Raw genomic sequence first — 12,009 nt, 5'->3', positions numbered from 1 at the left:
ACATACAAATGGTCATTTTAAAAGTGAAGTATTCCTTTAAATCAACCGTGGTGAAGTTTTGAGTTGGATATTTGATAGACATTCACTCTGGAACCTGTGGCAGTATGGCTTATAGTTCAACTCCCTACCCTCGTGCTTAAATGTGGAGTCAGTGATTCTGGAGAAAGATTGTTGTTTTTTTAACTCAACATCCAAACAAATACTCATCTCTAGATTAACCGTCCTTCTCTTTATACATACATGGCCTTTACCCTGTCAGACCGTGAGGAGTTATTCACCAAATTTGTGTATTGGATTAGAATCGCTGACTACACTTTTTAATGCTTGGGGTTGATATTAGTGTAATTTATGACAAACATATTATGCTAAATTGGTCCCACACATTCTTTATACATATGTTGACCCAGTGACTCGAAAGCAATGCTAAAACTACTACAATTAACATTTAATATACATTTAATTTATGAATTATTTTATTGCCACGATTGTGAATTAAATAATTTCATTGTGCGGATCCTCAGAAAGATTAGCAGCAGCCACAGTGGAAGGGATCCAAACTATACACATAATAATCATTGAATTTGAAACTGGCTGGGTGGGCTTATATAATATTAATTTGAGATGTTTCAGCGACATTAGTTTAATTTCATTGTGGGTTTTGCAGCTGTAAGTGAGAAAATGTGCTTTTATCCCAGTATGTGTGCTGTCATTGTGTCCTGGTGGTGGGTTTATCGCTGTGAAGCAGCACACAGACATCCTCACTACAGTCTGTCAGCTTAAGGAGGAACCAGTTCAGCGCACAAATTAAAATTGATGTATGCGATATCATGTGGAAAAAAAGATATTAAAATGTATCTTATGATGATTTCTGTCCATTTACTGAAAGTACAAATAAAAGTCAAACTTCTCTTCTTTAGGCTCTGGTTACAGTAAATGTATGTATCTGTTCAACCGCTGGACAGAGACCCTGTTGAGAGCCTCAGGTGATGGGATGCCTCTGGAAGCCTGAGCACATATCGTTAAATCTAACGCTAAGTGAGCCTCAATTAAATGGGTCAATGCCACGGTCTCTGGAGCAGAGCTCTGAGTCAAGGATATCAGGAATCTCATCCTGCACAGCTGATGGTTTTCTTGATGGTAGTGAGTAGAGGCAAGCATCCGCCGCCTCTTTGAGTAATTGACTTCACTTCAAGAAGCTGCCACTCAAAAGACTGATAGTGAGGTTGAAGTGGGGTTGATAAGAGAGTGCTTGTTGTAAAACTTTGACTTTCCTTGCCCTCTGCTCTCTTTTTTGTCCTCTTTATTATTCTGGCATATCTCGCCGCGTCACATGCGTGTGTACATGTGGTTATTAAATACAACCGAAGTCTCTGCTCATAAAACCAGTTGCCATAAATGTCTGCAAGTCATTATACTGCCTCTGTCCAAAGGGTCAGTTCACACTCCCTCAGCCTTGATACAAACACTATTTCTCTCACTAGCTCTCTCATTTGGACACACTAACCTCTTAGGTTGCGTATGAAGTCATCGAGGCCCATTTTGCGCTGGGGTTTGATGTTAGGCGAGTACATGTCAGTGTTGAGGAGGACCACAGCAAAGGCCAGAATGAAGATGGTGTCTGGGTTATGAAACTGCTGCACCACATCAGGATTACACATACAGTACCTCTGGCTGTGGAGGAAAAATAGGACAACAGAGTTATATACCATAAGTGTGACATTGCTAATATCACTTCTTGGTCTTAATATCGGTCTGGATTCTTGGCCATCATACCACTATTACAGATTTTTATTTTTTTGCATTTCAAGAATAAAGTCAAAATGTCTAAATTAAGGTTGGAATTCAGTATTAGTGCCAGGTAAAAATAAATCAGAGGAAGGAAGGTTTCTTTTTCCTTTTTTGCATTTAGAGAATAAAGATAAAATACCATACAAGTGTCGAGAATAAACGTCAAACTACTAGTGTTAGGACATAAACTGAAAGTTCGAGTTTATTCTCTGACTGCAAAATAAAAAAGATCTTCCTCCTCTCATTTATTCCTTTTACTCTTCCGTACAAACATAATTCATATCCTGAGGAGCTTTTATATAACAGCATATGTACCAGCTTTTCTTTGGTGGTAACAAACACGGTTACAAAGAAATAAAATACAGCATGAACAAAATAAAGCCACAAATGTGTAGTGTGATACCAACAAGGCATAACTAGTATTGTTAAATGGTAGATTCACAGATTGAATACATCCTGGATTAATCAGATTTGGCCTGATCTACACACTGCACTGTATATAACAACATCCATTGTACTGTTAGCAAATCATCACAACAACCAATCTAGCCAGATTCCTTTATTGAAAAGACCCCTATTCAGTACATACAGATGTGTGGGCCAACTTTCCAGCAAAAAACTAAACAAAAAAACAACGTGAACTGAGTGAATATCCTAAGAAACTGAGGACAATGATTCAAGAAACTTCTGGGCTTCTCAGATTCCAGTTGATCAAGTACCCCAAGCTAAAACTAATGCCATCTAATACAACAGTCCTACAATAAATCCTAACTTAATGAAGCCTTTAATATTAATATTATCTAATAGGCTGTTAAATTGTTCTGCTTTATACTAAGATGTGTTTCTAATATTTTGTCCACCCCATCTATAATCAATGAGGGCATTCTGAATATTAGAAAGATCTCTTAACACCCCTGTATCTTCAGGCTCACAGAACCAATGTACCAAGACGTAATGATGCACTCCCTGACTTTGTTATTGTACCCAACTGCACCCCCAAATGCCAAAATATCCTCTCAGCTCGAACAAACAAAATCAGGGAGTGTATCGTTAAAGAGAGATCAGTACAAATTGTCAAAGTTATAGCAATATAAAGAATGACCTTTAGCAAAAGTTGCTTATTCCTGCAGTGAGATGGACACATTCAGACCAATTGTAAGACTGATATCTCAGCAAACAACCACCTACTAAGATGTGAGGAGCAGTCACTCTAACATAAATGAGACTGACAGGAGACGTTTGACAAAATGGCTCTGCCTTAGGTAAGGTAATGCTGCCCAGTCTGCTTTGTTACCAGTGATGCTTTTGCATTTGGACTTGCTTTGCTCCATCGCTGCCCAAAGGCTTCACAAACTCTCACTTCCACCCCTCCTTCACCCACAGCTCCCTCCCTATCGTTCTTACTGTCACTTGCACTTACACAGTGGGCCATTTCAGTGGTGGGAGGCTTTTATCTCTGCAGCCAGGCAGGATGCAGACATGGAGAGGGCTGCTTTGCTCCCGAGGACTATGTAGTTGTCAGTGCATATGCAAGCGAGAGTCCACATCTGAGACCTGCACAACCAGAAAGCCTTTTCCCAGACCCCACACAAGATCTAAGGCCAGAGTACTACTCATAGGGTATCAATCGACTGCAGCCCAGTTCAGTAGCAATGCCTTTGTTTGAGGGAGAATAGATCCTGCTAGGCAAAACACGGCTTCAGATATAATATTCACATACACGAGCCTCCTCATTTGCCATCTTGATGTAATTCTGCGGCAAATTCATCAAAGACTGAAAGCAAGAAAAGATCTACTCTGTGAGTGCGTATGTAAGCTAATGGACATGTGCATGGATGTGTAAGCGCATATGTGAGCTGAGTGAATAAATAAAGCAGACTGTGGTGTGTGTGTGTGTGTGTGTGTGTGTGTGTGTGTGTGTGTGTGTGTGTGTGTGTGTGTTTGTGCTTCATTCACACATTTTAAAGCGCGGATCTCCGTCTTATGTAACCAGTTTATTTAAACACTGGCTCCCGATCTCGTATCTTCATATCTGCATATGAAAGTTGCATGCCAGCTGGCAAAAAATACCGCTTCATATAAAAGAACTACTCACGACAAGAGTACAACACGCTTCAAAAAGATGACATAACAACTGTTACGTAATAGACATGGCATCGGATATAGGCTGTATGCCTGCTCGTTTCTGACCTATACAGACAGCTCCAGCTACTAGAGAGTGTTGTCTCAGATCACTGATGAATTTGTAATCTGCACCTAGGGGCTCAGCACGTATGATTGAGTGAGATGTGATTAACTGATGACCGCTGTGGGTGTTCTGATTGGCCCTCAAATCATAAGCAGGGGAAGTGTCATGATGACTGCTCCTTTTGCTCTCTTCCCTCACCACTTCTTGCTTGGAGTAAGAACACACTTTCTTAATAGATAGGCCTGGTGATGATGATGATGATGATGATGATGATGATGATGATGATGATGATGATGATGATGATGATGATGATGATGATGATGATGATGATGATGATGATGATGATGATGATGATGATGATGATGATGAACATTATGATGGACCTGGAGTTTATTTTGAGCCAATCCTTCATAATCCGTCCTGCTGCTGTAAATACTCACTATAGCATTGCATGTGTATTAATCCGCGGCTGCAAATAGTCCCTAACATTTGAGCTATTTATTCTTGTAATGTTTGCTAAGAACTACAGAGCACAGCTGTTTTATAGAAGGCTGTATGTGCCCCTACGCATGGGTTGTTAAACCAGCTCTATTTTTTACATGTACAAGCATTGTATGTTTGTTGTTGTATGTATGTTTTTAGAATTTCACAGTGAAACAACCATATGATTAAAGGCGTTTTAACTTTTTGCTGGAAGATTGCCTAGGGCCTTTTCTCCTACCAAAGAGCACCTTCATTACACTTGTTTAAACTTCCCAGTACTCCGGACATTTGTCACCCATTTTTATCAGTCATGCTTTCTGGTGGCTCTAGCAATAGCAATGTTGATCAGAGGGTCGGTCCACCACTTTGGTCCAGGTTGAAATGTCTCAACAACTACTGGATGGTTCAGATATACATGTTCCCCTCAGGATGAATTGTAGTAACTTGGTGATCCTCTGACTTTTCATCTCAAACCATAATACAATCGAAACTGGTCAAAAACTGTCCTGACTGATTCTTAGTTTTGTTAAAGGTTTAATTATTCAGTAGGAACCAATGGGCTTGGGGCAACAGACAGGAGAAGACAGTTGGATATTACTGAGAAATGGGCTAAAATAGAGTTGTCTTTGTTTTTTGCATTGGATTTGTTCACAAACAAATAACAAATAATGCCAGTCTGAAATCTAAATTATCAGCTTTAAAACCACAAAAAGATCAAAATCAAAGTCGGCAGTCAGAGACAAACGAAGACCCCCTATTGTGGATGCAGAAATGTATTTACAGGCAATTAACATGCTGTACATTTTCACTCCCCTAACATTGAACTATACAAGCAACGTAGTGTTAGAAGGACAACTTGGTTAGTGAGTTCAAAGGGGCGGTAGCTCAACTCATTGTTGATACACCTGAGGCAAAGAGTAGCACATCAGCAGAGGGAGATTAAATGTACATGGCAATGCAAACAATTACTATGAAATAAAAAACAATGATGGCCATTTTTATTGCATTTTCAGTCCTGGGAGCAATCTTTGGATATCTCAAGGACAGTGCTAGCCAGGGGAGGCAGCAATTGCAGCTCCTATTTGTCTGGTCACTTCCGTCTGTTTTTACCTCAAATTATTTTCAGTCAGAAGGTAAAATAGCATCATAAAAACCTGTTGCATAAAGACAGTGAGCAGGCTACAGTGGGTCTCTCAAGGTCTTCTTTGTATTAAAATGAGTCTTTTCCAGCAGATATGCTCATACATTTTTGTGACTGCAGGGCAAGAGCCAGCACTGACAAAATGAGCCGAAAACCAGCCCAGGCTAAAATTTCATGAGAACCAAACATGCACTTTTACATATTCATGTGTGATTTTGGATGGAAATGGACATGCAACTGTCACGCACATCCAAACAGCCTAGAGAGGCTGAATATTTGGCCAGAAAGTTTCATCCATGGGAGAAAGCTATGAAATAGAGCATCTATTATTGTCCCAATGTAACGCACACTGATTGCCTGCAGCTCAGATCACCGCTATGATCGGCTGACAATCAAACACTGTTGAGTTTAGTCAAAGGTTACAGGCAATCAGTGTAATTTGTTAATTATACATGGCTGTGGTTTCATCAGAGCCTGCCGCACTAAGCTGGCAGAACCAGTTAAACACTTTGTCTTTACAGTATTAGTATGCCATTCTGGATATGTCTGCTGCCCCAAGGAAATACTTCTATTTTATTCCAAATATGTGAGCGTGGTTGCATGTCATTGTTTTTTTGTTTTGCATACATGGCCAAAGGCAAAAGGTCTATTCTATTCTATTCTATTTCAAAAAGTTCAGAGTGCCCTTACCAGCCCTGCTCAGTCATGTGATGGACTGTTGTTGTGTTGAATTGTGTTAAAAAAGTGAAGCCAGAGCCCGCTAGTCAACGAGGCCTGGTTGTGAGCGAGTTGACAGTCTCACCTAAAGGCTTCGATGAGTCTCTCCACTTTCTGTGCTTCTCCCTGAACGCGAACATGAGCCTGGAACTTTCTCAGGGCTTCGTCGAGCTCCATGCCTGAGAAATCCATTTCATCCACAACACAACTATTAAGGGACAGACAGAGAGAAGGAAAGCGAGAGACAAAGGAGAGAGAGATTGGATTTAGTTGCAGTGTGTCACTATAATGAGAAGGTGAGTGAGCGAGTGTGTGCGAACGTGTGCATGTGCAGCAAATTATGAGTACCCAAGTGCTGATGGCAAATCTTAATCTTACAGTCATACCTCCATTACCGAACCACTGACCTGGAAGATGCACATAGAGACAACATGTTTGCACATGCACACGCACGCACTTTGTGGAAACATCAAGGGGGTCTGATGACAGTGGGAGATAAGAGGAAAGGAAAGAGAGGGATGATAGGGCAAAATAATGAAATGCAAAGAGCGAAGGGGCAAGAGAGAGGTACATGAAAGGCTGAGGGCAGGCTGAAGCAATGGAAGAAGTGCGTGTGCGTTTATGTGCATGTACATGTTTTGTGTCCATGCATGTGTCTGTGTCTGAGTGAAAGGAAATAAGGATGTGTGTGTGTGTGTGTGTGTGTGTGTGTGTGTGTGTGTGTGTGTGTGTGTGTGTGTGTGTGCGTGTGTGCGTATGCGTGCGTGTGTGTTCAGTGCAGTGACCTATTTCTACAGTCTCTGCAACAACCTCAGCAAAAAGCCTCTCTATCCTGGATCTCTGTCTACACTGGTTGGATGCAAAAAGGGTGAGTGTGAAGGCATTAAGTAAATGCATGTTTTTTGATGGATGTGTTGCATTTATGCATGCAAGTGCTGCATGTCAAGTGAATGTGTGTGTGTGTGTGTGTGTGTGTGTGTGTGTGTGTGTGTGTGTGTGTGTGTGTGTGTGTGTGTGTGTGTGTGTGTGTGTGTGCGCATGTTCGTGTGTGTGTTATTATGTGTAAATGTTGGGTTAGGTTCCAATAGCTAGTTCTATTTTAAAATACCTGAATTCATTAAAGTCAGAGTCAAGCAAAATTCTTATTTAATATTTTATCTCCTCTTTTTTTGTAGTAAAGAGCAACACATAAAACATCCATTCAAAGTTCATTTCTGACCCTGGTACCGACTTAAATATAATCATAAGCCCCAGAATCACTACTGCATGGACCTCAAGGTTAGATTGTTATGTCAAGTCCAGGGAGTAATTTAGTTAAATAAAGCAATAATTCATAATTCATACTCATACTCTTAATGAGTAATCAAATCTACAACTATAAATGTTAATAAGTAATTAATAATGTACTAGAATCAATCAAGTCTGCAGTTATAGATGTTAATAAGATGTAAAAGAATAGATTTTGGTCCAGATGATCTGAAGCCCTTTTTCATAAGGTAAGTGGTCCAACAGAGAAATAGTGTAATAGAAGAGTCTTCATGAACTAAAGGGTGTGATACAGGAGGAGGACGTTTTCCCAACCTGGTCACTCAAAAGTGGTTCTTATTAAAAGGGAACCACTTTTACACATTAAGGTCAGTTTACTTGTCATGAGGACTACCTCTCAGCCGGGACAATTGTCTTGTTTAATGGCTTCTCTGGTTCTTGAGGAGCTTTCTAAATTATTCCTCTCGGCATGGGCTGGAAACTATGAGGTTTTAATAGAAAGTCATGTGTTTTAAACTGGAAGTGTGGAGTTTGAAAGACGAGGGCGTTTACCAGTCAGAGAAAGTCAAACAAAGAGACACTTTGGAGATTGAATTTTGCAATGTGTAGGTTCAAACTTTTTTTGGGGCATAAGTGGTGGTAGGGACCAAGAGTCAGGATATCTCAGCCTCTGCTGCTTTGACCGTTTGATCATATAGTCCCCCAGCTTTATGGAAGTGCAATACTAAATGCTAGAGTACCCCATTAAAGGCTTACAACGGATCCATAAAGTATTAGTCATCATTTATTAACATTAATAAAGCCTCTAGTTACAAAGAATATTTTTTATAAAGAGCCTCATTAGGAAGTGGCATCAAGTTATTTATAACCTTTGTTAAAAAGCTAATCTTCAAGTCATCTCCATGAGAACAGAGCAAACTAAATTTATGAAGACCATAAGATGCAGTTGAAAGAATTTAAAGGGATTTGAATTTGATGGTTGGATTCATTACAAGAAACACAACCATGTGTGCATGTCTTTGTGTGATACGTATTTGTCAGAATATATAGTACACATAATGAGGACTCACTCAAGGACATCTCTGTTGAATTGCAGCTTGCTGTTCCCCAAGAACTCTCCAATCATCTGTCTGCTCAGGCCCTTCCTCTGCAGCAGAAAGTGAGCCACTCCGATGGCCGTGTCCGGGACAAAACCACGCGTGATCAGGAAGTGGATGCCTCTCTCTGGGTTCCTGTCCACAGATAGCCAACAGCAGAAAAGCAGGTAGTGTTAAGAGTTAAACAGCGCATGTGCAATGTGTTTGTTCGTTTAAGCAGATAGGTGTGTGAGTATGTCTGAGTGAGAAAGAAAATGTGTAACACTAAATTTAAGAGAAAGAGTGCTGTGTGTGTGTGTGTGTGTGTGTGTGTGTGTGTGTGTGTGTGTGTGTGTGTGTGTGTGTGTGTGTGTGTGTGTGTGTGTGTGTGTGTGTGTAATAGGAAGCACAAAGAGAAAAAGGGAAAAGAAGTGTGCATTCATGTGCAAAAGCTGTTAGCTACGGACTTCTGGATCAGCCCCACTGTCACCGATGCACATGAGTTAATTTACTTTCATTTGTATTAACTAATAATAAGTGCAGGCCAACCATGGGCTCTATTTATAGAAACTGAGCTGGGCTCTCACATTGTTCATGACCTCCTTGACTGCCTCTCCTCTTCAACTGCATTTTCCATCTTTTCCATCTCTCTCTCTTCGTCCCCCGCCCTCCTCTCTATTTCTTTTTTTTTCATTGACATCACAAGATGGCACTGAACACGCAGCTCCTCCCAACAATCAAAAACACTAATGAGCAGCTGCTTAGAGCAGTTTTGCTGGGCTGTTGGAGATTTGTTCGACACAAACAGTAATAAGTGTACTTTAAACCTTTAGCCAGAGGTGCAGAAATATCTTTGACTTTTCTGTGCGTGTCAGTGTGCATGTGTGAGAGTTGCCTACTCACACATTGAAGAGGTTGAGTCCTATACGGTAGAGGCGTTTGCGGTGTGTGTCTGTGGATAGAGTTGGCGAGCGGCAGGAGGCTGGATCCTGGCAGCGGTCCCTGGGCAGAGAGACGACCAGGGCCTGCAGGGCCTCGGGGCTCGGCCCCCCAGGGATGTGCTGCGGATGAGTGTAGTGGTACTGCTGGTACTGGGTGTAAATCTGAGCAGGTTGCTGGTTAGACTGGGCTGAGGTGGAGATAGAGGTGGAGGTAGAAGTGGATGTGGATCCCAGTCTGTCTGAGCCGCACTCCCCCTCCATCCCTCCTCTTCCTAGAGCTGGCACTTCGGAGCCCATCCTGGATCCTGTATCAGCCATTTCCAGCTCCTCACTAGGCGGAGGTGCAGGAAAGTCTGGCTCCTCTGCAAACTGGCCATCTCCTCCTCCAGTCATCCCGCTCTCAGAAGTCTTCCTGCTGCCTGGCTGTCCCCCGCCTGCATTGCCCAGAGAGGTGGTTGTTGTAGTGGTGGCGGAAGAGATGGTGTAGGAGCTATTGCTGTCTATGTGAACGGTGACGTCCCTGAAGGCCATGAGCAGCGAGCTGGCACTGCGGGGCAGACCAGCACTCTCAGCAGCTGCACGAAGGGCCCCGGGGTCCATCAGTAGCCCCTTCCCGTCTCCTCCTTCCGACAAGCTCCAACCACGAAGAGCGTCATCAATTGACTGGGCCAAGGAATGAAGCTGCAAATATGATGATAAAAAAATACACTTCAAAACCACTGAGTAATAAGATAAAGATACATGATTCATGTGTGGAACATGTTCTGATACCATATGGGGTTGTTGGTTTGTGGCTATTTGTAAGTGGAAGAAGATAAACTGCGAGTTGCAGACCCTGGCATTCAGATGAAAAGACATTTCATGGCAATCTATCAAACATCTTCCCGCAGTATGCAGGTAAATCAGGTGCTTCTCAGTTTGAGGACAGAAAACCTTTTTCCCTTGGAAGAGGAAACCTTATTTCTCGATATTTCTGGACCATTTTGCATCCCTACTTTAATTCCACTTATGGGAGCTTTAATAACATGAAATAAAAAAAACCTCACCTGGTCAGAGAAGCAGTCTTCCAGCTGTGTGAGTGTTTGTCCAGGGGTTTGAGTTGGGGCTGAGCCCGGGGCAGGAGAGGGACGAGCTGCTGGGCCAGATGCAGGAGAAGGTGGCAGAGAAGTGGAGCGACACGGGGGAGGAGGAGGAGTTTTGGAGCGTAAGGGTATCTGTCCTCCTCCCGGATGCAGGCTGTAACTGTGTCTCTGGGTTGAGTTCCGGTTTCGTCCTGAAGGGCTGGGATGACGCAGGGAGATCCGGCGGGGCAACTTGCTCTCTGACAGAGAGTTACGGATCTTCTGGAAGTTTTTGCTGAGCTGGTACTGACGGAAGGCCGTCTGGATACGGCGAGCTGCCCGCCTCGCTATGAGATGGCCTCCATATTTCTGCTCCAACTCTTCTATCTGGGGATGGGAAGAGAGTGAGGGGGAGTGAGTTTAAATATCAAACATGTTTACAAGGCTCTGAAACTCACTGAAGACACTGCAAGAGTCATATTGCAAAGCACACAGCAGCCACAGGAAAATATTTATTCATCCACCAGTAGGCAAATAACATGATGCCATTTTGTGTCTATGTCTACAAAAGATCAGAAGAATTTGAGCCATGAAATTGCACACTGACTCCTTACTTTTTAGAAGTATCCTTCTTACTTATATGTCCACTCTTTAAAAAACCGGTGAGGGTTTAAGGCATTAGAGCCAAAGTAAACATCATCTATCATCATTCAACTGCTAATACTGGCTGAAGGGCCATGGGAAGGAGGATGGATGGGCTGTGACAAAAGTGATTTTGAGAAAATGAATAGAAAAGTAAACATCCGCACAACTATTTCTGTTCCGTTTGTTTGGCAGAGCCGCTCAGCCCAAAATCTCAGCTTCCTCTAGAAATGTGCCCTCCTGTATTTTCAGCAAAAGGGAGACGAAGGAGAGGGAGTGGGAGGCGACAAAGGAAGAGATAGAGACGGAGAAAAAGGAGGACAGCCACACATGTGCCTGTGTGTGTGTGTGTGTGTGTGTGTGTGTGTGTGTGTGTGTCTGCTCACACAAGCATGCCCAGAAAAAAAGAGCATGTACACACACACGCACATACGGAAACACACGCTCCTATACACACACACATTCGCACTGCAGCAGCAATAGCGGTAGCAACAGCAGACCCTTCAGCAATTTTGTGTGAGAAGTAAAGACATCTCCAGCCGCCAGAAGCAGTTATTAGCTGTTACCATGACAACCTAGCATCTTTTGCGTTCCTCTTGCTGTGGCAGTGAAATTGCTGCTGTTCTTTAACATGTCAACACTGACAGAAATAGATCTTAATAGGAATCTTTTTTTTGACGCAAGACACAATGTCAAATGATCATCC

At 42.4% G+C, this 12,009-nt stretch overlaps 1 protein-coding gene across 2 annotated transcripts in view; it reads right to left on the bottom strand.

Annotated features, from left to right (window-relative positions):
- The window catches only part of iqsec3b (IQ motif and Sec7 domain ArfGEF 3b), a 30,912-nt gene that overhangs the window by 9,832 nt on the left and 9,071 nt on the right, over positions 1 to 12,009 (bottom strand). For both annotated transcript variants that reach the window (XM_029434536.1, XM_029434537.1), the window contains exons 4-8: positions 10,647 to 11,048; positions 9,563 to 10,281; positions 8,654 to 8,815; positions 6,403 to 6,525; positions 1,505 to 1,671 (exon numbers count right to left, since the gene is read on the bottom strand). In XM_029434536.1, the coding sequence (XP_029290396.1) occupies positions 1,505 to 1,671; positions 6,403 to 6,525; positions 8,654 to 8,815; positions 9,563 to 10,281; positions 10,647 to 11,048 (1,573 nt within the window). The remainder of the gene's footprint in view (positions 1 to 1,504; positions 1,672 to 6,402; positions 6,526 to 8,653; positions 8,816 to 9,562; positions 10,282 to 10,646; positions 11,049 to 12,009) is intronic.

Source organism: Cottoperca gobio, chromosome 6, assembly GCF_900634415.1.
Source record: "Cottoperca gobio chromosome 6, fCotGob3.1, whole genome shotgun sequence".
Lineage (NCBI taxonomy): Eukaryota > Metazoa > Chordata > Actinopteri > Perciformes > Bovichtidae > Cottoperca > Cottoperca gobio.
The sequence above is the reverse complement of the archived record's forward strand: the minus strand, read 5'-3'. Positions and strand labels throughout refer to the sequence as shown.